Here is a 17,159-nt window from a genome sequence, read left to right as displayed (position 1 = left end):
CTACAAATTGCCAGCATGATAGTCTGAATCTATTTTCCTGTGACATTTACTACCATAAGGTTATACTTGTAGAATGATGGCGTTCAGGTCACCATGCTTATGATCTTTAGTAGAGTGATTTGGCCTTGCTCCCTTTATCTTTCCCCATTGCTCTTTTTTTTTTTCTAACTGTTCTCCTTTGAAAGTTATTGCTAGCCACTCTTTCAGGCAGTGCATTCTAGTATACAGCAATTTCCTGCATGAAAGAAGACTCATTGCCTCTGTCTTTTACCAGTCACTTGTAATGTGAGTATTTTCATTGCTTACACTTAGACCATGGGAAGAGTTTTACCTTGCACAATTGAAGATCTGCATGATATTAAGCAAGTACAGCAAATCTCCTCTAACCCTTCTCTATTCAGAGGAAACAATACAAGCTTTTCCAGACTCGACAGGTCTGCCAGCATCTGTGGGTAGAGGAAAAAAAGTTAACATTGAGTCCATTGTGCCTTTTTTTGGAACTGAAGAGAGGTGGAAATCTGAGTTTCTTGCTATTTTACAGGGGAAGCAAAGGTATAGTGAAGGGTGGAATGTAAAAGTGAAGAACAGAGGTCATGGTTGAAGTTGTTGAACTCCATGTTGAGCCCAAAAGGCTGTAAAGGAAGCTTCCTTTGCCTTTTATTTTGTGATATCTTTGACCTCTGATTTCCCATATCCTCCAATCTTTCTGCAACTTCCCTTTTCTTCCACTTCTCCATCTCCGCATTTCAACAGTATAAAACCCATCATATTGCTAGCTCTGTTTCCAAAAAAGAGTCAAATCAGAGTTGATGTTAACTCTTTCTTTTGCCACTGATGCTGCAAGACTTGCTGAGTTTCTCCAACACTTTGTTTTTATGTTAGATCTCCAGCATGTAGAGTTTTTAGCTTTCATTCTTTTCAAATCTTGCTTACAACATATGAGTCTTGATATCCTTCCTAAAATGCCATTCCCAGAATTCAACACCACTCTCCAACTCTGAAACAAATGTTTAACTTTTTTTTCTGAAGTTTATTTCTCTCCCCATGGATGCTCCCTGACCTGCTTAATGTTTCCAGCATTTTTCAGTTAATATGTCAAGGCTGTGGGGAGGTGGGGTGATAGTAGGGAATAGAAGGTGAGGGTGAGAGAGAGACAAGAGAATGCATTTGACAAAATTCTGTTTCTGTAGTTATATTTTTAATATGTTAAACATTTAAAAAGAAAAGAAATGTATTTTACTGCATGGTAGTAACAGTTATTTTATGGAGACTGAAGTTTACGTTTTTGCTGTGTTGGAATTATTGTTAACAATTTCTGCTGTCACAAAGTGAGATAATTGGATACCTATTTAAGACAGACCTATGAAATGCAAAGCATAGTGGATAGTGGAATTAGTTTGCGTGCTCCAGCAAGGTGTAGGCATAGGGATGATGAACCAAATAGCTGCCGCCCCTGTCATCAGCTTTCCACAGGTAAGAGAAAAGTTGGACAGAAATGTGAATTGTTTAGAGTCCTGAGACCAAGTGCCTTCAATTTATCATAGTTTTTGTAAAATATGGCTTAACAATTGGTGTTATGCTTAACACTTGAAGGTGGAAACACAATACTCTTGGCAATCAGTTTAGTAGATTTATCATTGACTGTTGGAATGAACTTGTTCCTTGTCTGTTTGTTTCTAATATAATACCTCATTCCTTGTACCTTTTTTATTTTTCTACAGGTATTCTGGAACAGTCAGCTGTCTGGGTTGAAGAAATGAACTATTATGATATGCGCACTGATAGGAATAAAGGCATTTCTCCCTTATCTCTGCGCCCAGCAAACCCTCTTGGTATAGATATAGACAAGTAGGTACTGAAGTTGTGCATTTAAGATTTTTAAATAGAAAAATACTTCATGACAGAGGAGAATTTATTTTACAGGATGTGGGTTAAGGAACATTTGGAGCAATATCAGTGCTTCAAACCATTACTTGCTGTATTTATGTTTACACTACCTTGTTAAATCTATGCCAGGTTGTTTGAAGGAGCAAGTGAGAAAAACTTTCCTAGTCCTTTTTCTTCCTGACTGTACATATCAGATACCACACCGTCCCATTGAGGGACATTGATATATTATTTTTTCCCTTTTGGCAAGTGGGAAGGAGGAAGGCAGGCAGAAAGGGAAATAAAAGAATGTTGCCGTAGCATTTGTAAAAATGAAGAAGCAAATCTTTCTCAAACACTAGTATATGTTCTGTTTTAAAAAAAAATAATTCTTTTTATTAAGGCTGTATTTCAAATTCTTTTATATGACATGTTTTTAAATTTTATAAGATGCTTGGTGGGCATTGGAATCCAGTTCTTCATGTTTTCCTACATTTTCCCTATATCTCCCTTCTTGCAGACGCTTGCTTTTTAATCAGGTATAGTTCCACACTGATTCCAGACCTTTGCATGACCACAGTTCAGTTTTGATCAGGTCACTTAGGGCGAGGGTAAAGGCACAAGGAATAGGGAGATGGAGCGGAAGGCAAATGGTGAATGTCAAGGTGACAGCAAGAGAGCAAAAAACAAAGAGTGGGGTCATGGAAGTGGGCTTGGATAGTGAGAGGCCAAAAATAGAGAATGTAAGAGATTGTGAATTAACCCAGGTGAGAAGTAGACAAAATAAGGAGGGGAGTTAAGCAGGAGAGAAGATTTAAATGCAAAAGACTAGTGTCAAGTTTTATTATTAATGCTTACTTGGAGAAGTTGGCCCAAGAAGAAAGTTTGGAGTAGTGTTGAGAGGCATTAAGCTGCTGCTGTGAATGAAGATGCATGTAAGGAGTGAAAAATGTCTGGGGAATATAAGACATACCAAATGCAGGTAATGTTACTGTGGAATATTGTAAATCGGATTGTGATGGGACCTGAATTTGTCTGTTTTTCCAATCATTGAGTGAATGACAAAATATGGACTACAAACTTATCATTGGAAGGCTAGGACTGTATATGAAATAGGAAGTTGTCAGAAATTCTATTTGATGGCCTCGGGGCTGTGGGGAGTTGGGTTTGGGTCGGGAGGGTGAGGGAATGGAGTGTGGCGCAGGTTAGGTTAGGAGTTGAGTCTAAAGTAGATGGACATAAATGACTCCTAGCAGTTGACATTTCCATCATTGGAAAAGACTCCGGCTATCCGCCCTCTCCACGTCTGTCATAATTTTACATACGTTTATCAGGTTTCCTGCCAACCTCCAATGCACTACTGAAATCAATGCAAGTTTGTCCAACCTCTCCTTATAGCTAATGCACTCCAATCCAGGAAGCATCATAGTAAACCACTTTTGCACCCTCTCCAAAGCCTCTACATCCTTCCTATAGAGTGGTGATCAGAACAGCACACAGTACTCCAATGTGGCCTAAAGTCTGATACAATTGCGACATGGCTTTCCGGTTTTTATACTCTATGCCCTGACAAGCATGCCTTATGCCTTCTTTACCACATTATTAATTTGTGTTGCCACTTCCAGGGAGCTGTGTACTCACACTCTAAGGTCCCACTGTATATCAGTGCTCCTAAGGCTCCTACCATTTGCTGTGTTCTTTCCTCTTGCATTTGACCTCCCAAAATGCATCACGACACACTTGTTCAGATTAAACTTCATCTGCCATTTCTCTGCCCAACTTTCCAACTGATCCATATCCCACTGTATTCTTTGATAACCTTGCTCACTTTCCACAACACCAACAATTTGTGTCTTCTGGTTTAAATCAAGGTTTAAACATTCAAGGACAGCGTGGTGGCAGACCTACTAGTTGCAGATATCCATAAATGGAACAAGATACAATAATGTCAAAAGGCTTCAGAAAGATTAAATCCATAAGGTAGAATTGGTTTTGAAAGAGCTGTCTAAACACAAGTTTGGGAGTGATTCACTTTTGAGTTGCCTTTCAGTCATGAAAAGTGCTTCATGAGTGCAAAATTTTATTTTTTCTCCATGAGCCATCATGCTTATTCTACTCCCAGGTTCTCGTTGCAACTGGCCATTGCTAACTGCAGCTTCTCTTTCAGAATATACCGCTGTTTCAAACTCAATTCACTTTTTCTTTATTTTGGTGGTGCCGTTCCATAACAACAACTGCAGGCATGAACTTGGCCTTCAGATGTATACTGACACCATTTCTCCACTTGGTATCGTTTCTGTGCTAAATTGTTATTTACTGCCAGATCTACCTCTACCGATGTCTACAAATGGTGCCTGAGTTGCTGAGCATATTTAAGCATTTTCTGTTTTTGTTTTAGACAAGTTGCTTAATCTGGCATTGTAATGAATGAGCTAAAAATTCCTCCAGTTGGATGTTAGAAAGATTTAAAGCCATCTTATTTGACTTCCAGCAAAAACACTAACTCTCCTCCTGACTCTCACCCTCCTTAGCTGTGTACTTGGGTTGAATCAGTTGCTATGTTGAAATTGCAAACCCCATTTGGTCAAATGTTCACACCCATCTCCACAGTATCGCCCACCTCACCCAACATCAGCCAGCAGAGCTGAAACTCAACCAAACATTTTTTGCCTTCAACTTCATTTTTATCCTTGCACTTTTTGACTCTCCTCTTCCCAAACTCCACTCTGCAGAAAGTTTAACCTGTCTAAAATTCTGCTTGCTGCATTCTGATTCATACTTTACCTTGCTCTGCATCACCTCACTGATACTCTTCATTACAGGATAAGATAAAAGAGAACAAGATACATTCAGAAACATAGTTGGCAGCAGGTTCTCAGCCAAACATGTAATACATTAGTTAGCTATTGCTGCTTAACTGGAGTAGATGCCAATGCAAGCTCTAATTTTTCATTTATTTTTCCCTTATGGTAAGCTTAAAAGACACACTTTTTTAAAATTTTTCGTTTTCTGATTTTTATAACTTTGTGTTTTAGTAGGATTAAACTAGATTCATTGTTGATTTTAAAGATGGTGATCTGACTTCAGCCATCTGGAATTGAAGTCTGAAAGCATTTAATCTAAGTTTAAATAATGCTCAATTCTGAAAAGCTTGGGTGCAGTACAATACCAACATGAGCTGTCATTCCACATGCTGCTTTAGGATTCTATCTAACAACCAATAGTGAATTTTTTTTCTGCACGTTAAAAGCAAAATCGTTATAGTAGTCAATTTTAACTTCTCTTGTTACTCCCTCAAACATTGGCAGAAATGTCAAAGTTCCATCACTTCCAAGTCAACATTATTTTTAAATTCCAGTATTGTATAATTTCCTCAAACAAGTACTAGCTGCCCTGAGATAGCAAGAACTGCAGATGCTGGAATCAGAGTCAATGCAGCATGGAGCTGGAGGAACATGGCAGGTCAGGCAGCATCAGAACAGCAGGAAAGTTGACATTTCAGGTCAAGACCCTTCATCAGGACTGAAGGGTCCTGACCTGAAACGTCGACTTTCCTGTTCCTCTGATGCTGCCTAACTTGCTGTGTTCCTCCAGCTTCACGCTGTATTGATCTTGATACTATCTGCCCTGAGTTTTCTTTCTTCCTTTTCATCTATTGTTACACAAACCTATCTAAACTTCAGCCAATGGTATAAATTCAGACAAGGCAGACCTTAATTTGACACATTTTTTGTCTCCAGCACTTAAATAAGGCAAATAAGAAAATACTGTCTGATTAGAAACAAAATAAGGCCAACAACAGTGTTCTGAAATTCCACTTCATAGTATTGCTTAAATAATAGAATTTGAATCTTAGATTGCTCAAGAATGTGGTACTTCAATTGGGGATACAGTACTACCAATTTTCAGATGAACAGATTAAAAGCTGTCAGTCTAACCCTTTCGCTGTTGAAATATTGAGGTAGACTAATGATAGTACAAGTGCTACTTCGCAGGAAATAAATGTCTTCCTGGCTATTTTCTGTACAAATTATTTAGCACAAGAAGAGAATAGGAGGAATATGGCAATGAAACTTAAGGGAAATCTCAAAGATTGAATATGAATATCTCAGCTTCCACTTGAAAGCCGAGTAATATATAGTGATGGGTAAGAACGTGAATAATTTCAAATATCAGACCAGATGTTAAAACTCCAAGTAATGTGATGTAGTTTTTTTTTGTAGTATTTGCAAACTTGGATTCAAAAATAGATTTTAGTGTTCAGTTCTGTGAAGTGACAACTTTTACGCAAACATCAGTCATTTTGAATAATGAAGTAAAGATTCCTTTCCCTAAGAGCATGTGACTTAAATGACTGAATCAGCTACATGGAAAGTTAATTTATGGATGTTTACAAAATTGAGTTTAATGACAGACTCAGCAGGTTAGGGGCCACCAGTATGTTGAGTCCACAAGCAAAGTCAGCTAGCAGAAGAGCCGTTGATCAGTTTTTGTAAGTCTTCAAACTGTGAGCGTTGGTAGATGCCTCTGAACTGTCAATCTGGATGCTTCTTCCCAATTCTATCAGAGCTGGCAAGAAGTCTTCAAGCCATTACAGCTGGAAAAACAGGTCTTGTGTTGTTTCAGCAATCCATGGATAAGGACTGAAAAGAGTCACTTGAGTAAGAAATTGGACAGTCAACATAGGAGTATTATTTCTTTGAGATTGAGAGACTATGAAGGGTGTTGCTAGGGAAAAGGGTTGGATATCTTTGCTGTTTATGTTTAAATCTTTCTAAGTTGTCTTGTCCAGCATCATCATGACTTATTACCATTGTGTAATAAGCTTGTTTTCTTTTGTTAAAAGAACATTGTCATCCTCATTTGAATACATTCAGTGACTGACTCCCATGAGAACCAAAGTGCAGAAATAAAACTTGGGTTGTTTCAAGTTTAATTTTGAGATCCAGCCAGTCCAGTATTACCATCAGCTGGGATCATAACAAAACTATATATTAAATGCCAGGTAGAACAATTGTGTACATCAAATTTTAGTGGTGAATTTGCACATGAATAGTGGAATTTGTTAAGGCAACAAGTAAGGTGTACTGGCAATTGTGGCATCAACGTACAGTTTTTCATTTACCTAAAATAACTATGTAATGTGCTGTGTTACAATGCAACTCCTTTGTGAACTCTCTCAATTTCTAATGATTTATGTTGTTCACCACTTCCTCTAAACTCAAATACATTAGTGGTATTAATTGTTGATAAGGTTGTTTGTTTAATAAAATTGTCCTACCGTTCAACCCCATTGGTATACAGCGGCCATTTATTTGTTTTCTTAATATGAATGAAAATAATACACAAATTAATGGTTGATCTTTGATACAGTTTGTATCATCATTATGCAAGAGTTGTAGTTTTCGAAATATTTTGATAGTTGTTATAGCGGAGGTATTGTTGAAAACTGGCTGGCAAATTACAGATCTCTGTCTCTAGTATGAGACAACAGTCTCCTGACACACTCAGTAGTACGTGACAAAACTAATCTCCACGTGCAAGAAATAATGGATTGCATGACCAATAAAATTTACAGTAAAGCACATGCACAAACAACTCAATAGTTGGAGAAGGAACAAAATGAACTACCAGTAAACTTTAAGGCAAAGTTGCCAGTGAAATCATTTTACTTAAAATAAAACAATGAACTGTGAATGCTGGAAATCTGAAACAAGAAAGAAACAGAAATTAGTGGAGAAACACAGCAGGTCTGGCAACATCTGTGGAGAGAAAACAGAGTTAACATTTTGAGTCCAGTGACCCTTCAGGACACTGAATGCAGTTCTGAAGAAGGGTCGCCAACATGAAAACTGTTTTCTTTCCACAGATGTTGCCAGAATTGTTGAATTTCTCCAGCAATTTCTGTTTTTGTTTGCGTCAAATTAATTTTACATGTTCTTATTATAGCAGCTATACCTCTATACATGTTTATTGAAGTTATTCACAAGATGAACGCAAATCATTACTTTAAGTCTGCATTATTGTAATACTAAATGAATTTTACATTTTTAAGGGTGTTCTTTTCCAGTTCTGGAAAAACTCTACAAGGTCAGCAGTATCTGTCGAGGAAAAATAGCATTAATGTTTCAGATCGATGACCTGATTCAAGTATTTCACGTTTCTGTAATGTTTCTGTTCCTTTCTGTTTTTGTTCATCAAATTTGAAATGGAGGGGATAAAATTTTAATGTGTAAAAAGATATTCATGTGGTAACAGATTTAAAAGTGTTTGGTCTCACTAGCCACTAAGAAGACTTCTAGTGTTCTCCTCTTACCAGAAAGCAGGCATTGAATGCTACTTTGGGTAGCTGCAGTCTGTCGTTCAGTACTCCTCCTCCTGTATGGAGTTCGAAGAAAAGAAAGCAAGTGACAGCATTGAGCTAAATTTAAATCGATGTTACACATTCCATGTTCAACAGCAGAAGTCCATTATTGCAAATGTTGATATTAGTGTGAAAACGTATGGATCCAAGTCCAGAAACTTGAGATACAATTATTTTTTTTTCTCCTAAGTAAATTTGCTTTCGCATGCCTTCTACTTCTCACTGTCGCTGTACAAATCCATTTTCTATTTCAAATTGTTTCTCCATTGTTCTTTCCCTATATACTTATGGCAGGCATTTTCCAGTTGTAATGACAGTGAAACTGTCAACATTCTCAGCAGCCTATTAAACTTGTGTCCATGCTTGTGCAGTCACAAACAGAAACCTAGCATTGTTATCAATGATTTCTGCCTCCACAGACTATGTTGCTGCAGTCTCAATGATTGGAGGTCTTTGGAAATCACAGAACTGATGAGAACTTGTTCTATTATTTCATAGTATATTCTTAAAATCTGTTTCTGTATACTGTTATAGCAACTAAGGTTTTGGAGTAGATCTGTAGCTCGGGTTGTGGGTGTTGAGGTTGGTTGGCTCGCTGAGCAGTTCGGGTGAGCAGAGTGGCACACATGCTCACATCAACCCTATGACAAGTGCTCACCCGAACTAAAGACCCACTCCCTGCCATGGACAGGACCAATGTCATCTACAAGATCCCCTGCAGAGACTGCGAGAAACACTATATCGGACAAACAGGAAGGAAACTAACAACAAGAGTACATGAACACCAACTGGCTACAAAAAGACACGATCAATACTCACTCATCTCAATCCACATGGACAAGGAGAACTTCAACTGGGACAACACCAAGATCCTGGGACAGGCTAGGCAGAGACAAGCACGAGAATTCCTGGAAGCATGGCACTCCACGAAGCATGCTATTAATAAACACACTGAACTCGATCCCATATACATTCCACTACGGAGGAAACCCGGAAGTGGAGCAATCCATCGCAACGGACCCCAGAGTTTAAAAACCAGGCGGGAAAACACACCAACAGCTCATCAGAGGCTGCATTGAGGATGTTACCAAGCATAGTAACTAAACGTCTGCGGAACAACAAATCAGCTTGGCGGGCGAGCCAACCAACCTCAACATGTGATAGCAACTTCTTTTATATTTAAAAAAAAAAAAAAACTTTCTGGCTGTGGAAAACTCATTTTGACTCTGATGTTCACTTTTCTTGAGTTGAGTTTCTTAGATTATAAATTAATCTTAAACTTTTAAACTGTTTTAAGATAGTTCAGATTCTGATGTGTACATGTGAATCCTTATTTCACATTCGGTAAAATTTAACTTTGTTCACTTTGAATTCTTTAATGATTTTCCGACTTACCTACAGATGACATCAGTGTTGCTAGATGCCTGGAGAACCCCTTGATAAACCGCCAGATTCAAATTCAAGTCAGGAAAAGTGAAAATCATGTACCTGAGGTGACTATTATCTTGGTTGGCAGCTTTCTTTGAGGTCAGTGCGTCATTGACCACAAACCTTTGAACTCTCTTTCCCATTCCCTGCTGATTTGGTTCAGTGGATGCATTCTTTTCATTTAGAGGTCATGGGCTCAAGACCCAGTCCATAACTTTACTGCAAAATCTAGGCCAATAAGGCAGCATGAGAGGAGATTGCATATTTTAGAGGAGATGTTAAACTTGGCCTCAGGTGATCATTTGAGTCATATTGTTATTCAAAGATTAATGGCATACTTCCTGTTGTTCTTGTAACTTACGTTCTTCAACCAGGCCCATTGAAAATATAGACCACAAGATGTTATGTTCTCCCAAGTTGTACATTTCATCGCTGTTTGTGAGGTTTGATTGGTTAAAATTAGGGCTAACAATACTAGAGGTGGTCATTAGAAATGTGCAAAGTGCAAGAGAAAAGTGAATGGCAAGATTAGAGGACTAATTGAGGATAATACTGCAAAAAAAGCGAGCAAATGATTTGAAACCTATTAAATGAAGGCGCTTATTTGTGTTCCAGGAAAGTGATTTATGTTCTCATGTGATAGTCAGAATTATGCAATTTATAATCTTGCATTTATCATACTTGACAAAGTTTTTTTGACCCTGAGCACTAGGACAATACTGAGCCTTTGGAGTGGCTGCTTTTACCAATCAGGTTTCTCTCTATGCCAGAGCATGGAAATTACTCTTATTCACATCACAAATGACATTTTGATGCAGCTGTGTCAAAGGTAAATTAACCCTCTTGGTCCTTCTCAACCTGTTTACACCCATTTATTTAGTTGATCACACCATTCTTCTTGAAGGTCGCTGTAACATTGTCCTGCTGGATATGATTACGTCAACCAGTTGCATTCTGATCTGCCTGGTTGGAGCCGGAGAATCATCTGTACTTCTTTTTTCATTCCTTCAGTTACATCTGTCTCCAAAAAATTATCCTTGGCCCTTTGTATTTCTTATCTACATGTCACATCATCTGAGCACATCAGTCTCCATTTGTATCTGATGATATTCTGTTGCCTTACCATCATCTTTCTTGCCCCTCTCTTCTGTTTCTAAATTTTCCCACTGCTTGGGAAAGATAAAAACCAGATGGCCGGATTTTCAATATCAAAGTGAGGAATTTAAGTTGGAGCATTTCCTGGCTTGACAGACTTACTCAGTATAAAATGTCCCTTTATGTGCTTATGTTTTTGCACTGGGAAGGTGGAGTAAGATGGATTGGGCCTACCACCCTAAGAAGAGGATCAAATCTGGCTGCAGCAGCAAACTGACAATGTCTCAGAAAACAATGGTGTTTGGTTACTTCTTAAAGCTGTCTTTGCCTCCTTCATTACCTCTCCATGCCCATGTCTTTATAACCCTTATGTCAACACAATGTCAACATCAAGTCAGAGTTATATAGTAAACAGATCCTTTGGTCCAACGTATCTGCCCCGACCAGACATCCCAATCTGATCTAGTGCCGTTTGCCAGCATTTGGCCCATATCCCTCTAAACCCTTCCTATTTATATACTCCTACTAATGCCTTTTAAATGTTGTAATTGTACCCACTTCCTCTGGCAGCTCATTCTATCCTCGCACCACCCTCTGTGTGAAAAGGTTACTCCTCAGGTTCCTTTTAAATCTTGCCTCTCTCATCTTAAACCTATGCCGCCTAGTTTTGGACTCCCCCACCCCTGGAAAAAGACCTTGGCTAGTCACCGTATCCATGTCCCACATAATTTTATAAGTCTCTATTAGGTTACCCCTCAATCTTTGGTGCTCCAGGGAAAAAAAGCCTCAGCCTATATTCAGCTTCTCCCTATAGCTCAAACCCTCCAGTCCTGGCAACATCCTTGTAAATACTTACTGCACCCTCACAAGTTTAACAAAATCCTTCCTATAGAAAGCTGACCACAATTGTATGCAGTATTCTAAAAGTGGCCTCACCAATATCCTGTAAAGCACAACATGACATTCCAACGCTCTTACTCATGTCCTCCCCACACACTCCATGACACTTTTGGGGTCCTTTCATGTCCAATCATCCAATAAACACTATTCAAAAGAAAATGAATGAGCAGTTTCTCAAAGTAGTTTCACACATGCCTTTGTTGCTGGAGGGTTTATTGATTCTGTATATAGCGTATACCTTGTGAATGGACATGAAAAGGGCATGATTTGACGTAGCTAATGTGATTGGTCATTGGAGGTGGGTGGGTGGAAGGCATGAGTTCAGATGAGCATGACCATTTGAAGTTAGATTTCGAAAGATTTTATAAACCAAATAGGGATCATGACTTCTGAGATCTGTAAATCATAAATCACTGGAGAAGCTTGACCTTTTGCACACACATTGTGGGGATTAGGAAATGCCAATCCTTTTGCTGGAGCTTGTCATGTTAGGAGTGTCTTGGTCTTGCTACTGGCACCAATTCCTGTAAAAATTGAAGGAGATGGAAATGGGATATCTTACAAGGCGAATACTGTGAACAGTATTGGATGTACTGGCATTGGATAATCCTGGGTAATGCAGGGATTGTCTTTATCAGGAGAGGTTGAGTTAGTTGAGACTGTACTCATTGGAGTTTAGAAGAATGAAAGGAAACCTTATTGAAACATAAGATTCTTATGGGACTTGGGAGAATGGATGTAAAGAGTCTAACGCCACAGGATGTAATCTTATTCAAGTGTCACCCAGTTAGGACAGAGATAATGAGATATTTCTTCTCCGAGGGCAGTGAACCTGTGGAATTCTTTACCATAGAGGCTGAGAGAGATTTTTAATCAGTAAGAGAATCCATGATTAAGGGGGGAAAAAGGCAAGAAAGTGGAGTTGAGGATTATTAGATCAGCTGTGATCCCTGTTGTCTCTAAGCTGAGCAGCCACTCAGAGGGTCTGCATGTGCAGACTTATTGATTTCTGGTTTCCAAAGTCAGTCACAGTTGTGCATGGACTCGGGTCTGTGCAGAGTTGGAAAAATTAGAGGGAAGGTAGGCCATGATCTCATTGAATGGTAGAACGGGTTCAATGAGCTGAATGGATCCTTCTCCTTGTATGTCTTATGGGTGGGAATCTCAAGTTTGCTCCCCCTACAACCACTAATTCTAAATGGCTGTGGATTTCTGCTGACTCTGAAAATCCTGTGCATTGTTTTCATTCCAACCACAAGCTCCCTTCCCTAATTGTCAATTTTATTTTATCTTTAATCTTGACTGTCTGAATGCACTATTGGCTGGCCTGCCACTTCAGTGCTCCATAACGAAGTCTTTCAAAGCTCTGCCACATCTTATACTCTGTAAACTCAATGTCTTTAGAAACGCCACTGCTGTGCCCTAACTTGTGCCCAATCCTGTTCAGGCATCATTTCTGTGCTCACTTGTGTACATTGGCCCCAGAGCAGTGCCTTGGTTTCAAAGTTCTCATCCTTGTTTTCAAGTCTGTCAATAGCCTGACTCTCTCCATATATCTGTAATGTCTTTCAATTCCACAGTCTCTTGTGTTTCTCTAACATTGGCTTCCTCAGGACCTCTAATTTTAATTGCTTAATTGCTTAGCAGCTGTAGATTCAGCATCTGAGCTCTAGGTGCTAGAATTCCCTCACTGCCTCTCATTTGTCACAAATCAAAAATGATCTTGACGCATTGTTGTATTTTGTCTTAAGCTTCTCTAGGTATCTTTGGGATGTTTTGTTTTGCTAACAGTGTTATATAAATACAAACTATTGATTGAATTGACTCAATGGGTTACTGTACCGTAAATTTGTTCTGATGTGTTCTTCTGTATATGCACTTATGAAAAGTACTCCTCATGAGCACCATTCAGATGTTAAAATTACTTGTGTTGAAGATAACTTGGCAACTTGTCAGATATCAGATTTTTCTCACAAAACAAATTGTTTTGTCATTGCAGCAAAGATCATAGTGTGTTTTTCCCCCATACCTTAGTGCTGCTTTCCCCTCTACTAGTTAATTTGTTGCCATAATTCTTCGACTAGATTTACTGAAAGTTGCGTGCCAATGAATGCATTTTATAAGTAAAACAAATGACGAATGTTTATGTAGCAGTGGTCACAAAGCCTGTTTCCAGCCAAAAGCAACCATATTCACTCAATACGTTGTCAGTTTCATTACAAATTGTAGACTATGAACTTCAAAGATTACAGTATAATAATGATTGCAGTGCATGCATTTAAATGTTAGTGACTCACAGATTCACAATGCTGGATTAAGCATTAGCCTAAGAAGTTAGCTTGCTGGTTGAACTTTTACTGGCATTTCTGGCATTTCATTACTAAAGTTTTTTTTTATTTAAAAGTCAAAAGCAGCCTTGTATTTAACGTGTTGATTCCAAGCTTACATACACATACGTATTTTGTGAAGCTTATTCTGTTTGATGGTTATCTGAAATGTATTCTCAGGCTACTGCTAAACTAATTTGCTACTTCATTTTCAAGATGCTGTATTCCTTTTATCCAGAAAATATTTCACTTTGGCTATGCAATTGGCTGTATTCTGTAACAATCAGTAATTTTTGGTTTAAATGTATCTTACGGAATTACAATGCTGAGTATCTGTGACAATCCCTTTTCAATGGGGAATACCTTCAAAAAGTAAATTGTTGATGATTTGTGACATGTGGCAGTGAATATTAACATTTGATAGGTTTTCTCATTTGGCACCCAGTTCAAAATATTTACGGTTACAATTACAGAGTATGATTATATTTTTCTGTATTTGCCTTGTGAAAATATAGTGGTGTTTTTGAGTGTCGCAGGAGTGGAAGCAGATTGTTCTAACAGCAAATGTGAAATGCATCTTCCTTTTGGGATACAATATCATATTGCAGAGTATTGGTATACATTTTGCTGCTGTCATTTGCCTTCAGGTGATCAACAGTGTGTCTGTTTAGATACCAGAACTAATAAAGCTGTTCAGCCTTGCTCATCCAAGATCCAAGACAAAGTGCACCAAGTCCTCGTCAGAAAGTTGCTGTTCGTTGACAATGCCATACTAGCATTTCAAACCCACGAACACCTTCGGTGGCTAATGGACAGACTCTCTCTTATTCTAGTAAAGATTTTGATTTGACCGTTGGCACTGGGAAAGCAACTGTCATGGACCAAGATGTTGCCAACCTTCATCTATCACCATTGACGGTGCAATGATGAATGATGTTGAAAGCTTCATATATTTAGGTTCAGTGATCACTAATAGTTTGTCACTTGATGCTAAAATCAACTCGTGCTTCACAAATGCAATAACCTGACTGAGAAAACAATCTACACATCTACTTACCCTGCATCTCCCATCGCACTGTTCTACAGTGGTGAGATCTGGACAGCAGGTGCTTAGTAAACAAATGACTGTGTGGTTTCCACCATCATTGTCTAACTTATGCTTGGTATCTCTTGGCAGGACAAGGTCACCAACTCCAATATCTTGGAGCATGCTAATTCTCAGAGTAGATTCTTTGCTAATTCGATGATGTCATGGCTCAGCGACACTTGGTATACGGTCAGGGACCAAACAACCAAAGACCTTCAGTGTAGTGAAAAAGCCACTAGGTCATGATCTTCTGGGTGGCCATACATCCATTGCAATGATATCTAGAAATGAGATATAAAAACGATGGATATTGACAGTGACAACTAGGTGACAGCTACCAACAACCATGATCTCTGGAAACTGATTTTTTTATTTTTGGAAGGCTGTTGGAAGAGACCAGCAGAAATAAGCAGTTCAGTTAGCCAAGAAAGAAGCCTATTAAAAGTGGGCCAGTAAACTTCTCAACCCATTATCTTGCTGTGCAGCAAATGCTAACAAACTTGATTACCATGCACAAACCTTTGTCTTATGTGATGGAAGACTGCCACTGTGAATGCAGTGATCATTGCGCTATTCATACAAACCTACTGTTTAGTGTTGCAATCTGTAATGCAAAATAAGGGAAATTAGCAGCTACATTTTCATTTTGAGATACCTTCAAACCATCATTTAAAAAAAGCACATGCAATTTTGCATTGTCTAATAATAGAAATATACATTGTGATACTGGCATGTAGTCTGCACTGATCATGTGGACATGCCCAACTGGATTTCAACATATAAAATATGTCAGGTCCCACCAGGCAACATCTCCATCTACAGCATTTTTGAAGCAGCATCTCTTTTGTTTATTATTTTATTGTATTGGCAAAACACATTCGAATACACACTGCCACCTTGTGGTGGATACTGTACAGTATTTCATCTTAACACTTGAATTTGACCTGATTTAATTTGTAGCTTGTTTAAGTGACAAGCAAAGTGACATCTTTTTATTGAATCCATTGGAAATTTTACTCCTCAGCCTTTCAGTATTAATTGAATTTTGAATCAAATGGTACAATTTTTTAAAAAAATGGACTGAATAGACTTGTTGTATACCTTTTTCTCGTGTGCCATTTAGACTAGTGTGAGTACTTGTAATATCCAAATCTTGGATGATTGGATTCATTTCTGGAAAAAAATTTAACATCATTGTGCAGTCAGAGTTAAGGAGTTATGCTGCCTTGGTACTTAATCGATTCTACTGTCAAATAACTGGGTAATATAACATAAAAACTGAAATTCTTTGTGATAGTTTCTGGTGCTTGTGTCAAGTTGATCTTTGTGAGCTAGAACATGGCCACTCTAGTCGTCATCATCACTTGTATAAATTCAGCATTTCGATAGCATGCTTTCCTTTTAAGGTTTTGAAAAATCCACTTATAGTTTATGAAGTTTCTCGAATGTGGTCTGGGAGATGTAGCGATCTAGCGTTATCCATGCTGTGAGTAAAATTACAAATCGGGCAGCTACGCCAGAGCTAATGTAGACCTTCTAAGGACTCGAGGCTCTTTTTCCCCTTAATTTGCAAGCTGAGAAAAATTTATGAAATGATGAAGCCTTATTTTTGGCATATTATTCCAAGTATTCTCCTCTTATATATGTGACATTACTACCTTCTTAGAGAAAGTCTAAATACTGACATTTCAAACAATAACTTCTACTCAAATACTCAAGTATTTTTATGTACCTCTCTTGTGTGCTGTGTTGCAAGAGCTGATTGCCTTGTCTTATGACCCAGTTTTATTCTACTCCTAACCTTTATTGTGATAGTATTAACTTCCCTTTTTTTTTAAGATGCCAGAAACTGTCCGTGGATGATAGGCAAATAAAACTTCAAGTTTTTTGTGTTTATTTCTATCACTGTTTCAATCTATAAATGTATACTGTTTGGTCCAGATTTTGAGGTAGAAATAGTGGTGAGGCCATTGACCTAGAAATCAAGGGGTTGCTTTCCAAGTTTTGTTTTGCTCCTCCATAAACTGCTGTGTAACAGTACCTCATTGAGAGGCTTGGCATTCGCGTATATAAATAGTTATGAATTTGCATT

At 38.3% G+C, this 17,159-nt stretch overlaps 1 protein-coding gene across 1 annotated transcript in view; it reads left to right on the top strand.

Annotated features, from left to right (window-relative positions):
• exoc2 (exocyst complex component 2) overlaps positions 1-17,159 on the top strand; it is a 279,000-nt gene that overhangs the window by 65,437 nt on the left and 196,404 nt on the right. Inside the window, exon 4 of the mRNA XM_048609069.1 lies at positions 1,722-1,848. Coding sequence (XP_048465026.1) covers positions 1,722-1,848 — 127 coding nt within the window. The remainder of the gene's footprint in view (positions 1-1,721; positions 1,849-17,159) is intronic.

Source organism: Rhincodon typus, chromosome 2 (genome assembly GCF_021869965.1).
Source record: "Rhincodon typus isolate 14 chromosome 2, sRhiTyp1.1, whole genome shotgun sequence".
Classification (NCBI taxonomy): Eukaryota; Metazoa; Chordata; class Chondrichthyes; order Orectolobiformes; family Rhincodontidae; genus Rhincodon; species Rhincodon typus.
Note: the sequence above shows the minus strand (reverse complement) of the source record. Positions and strands in the feature narration are given on the sequence as shown.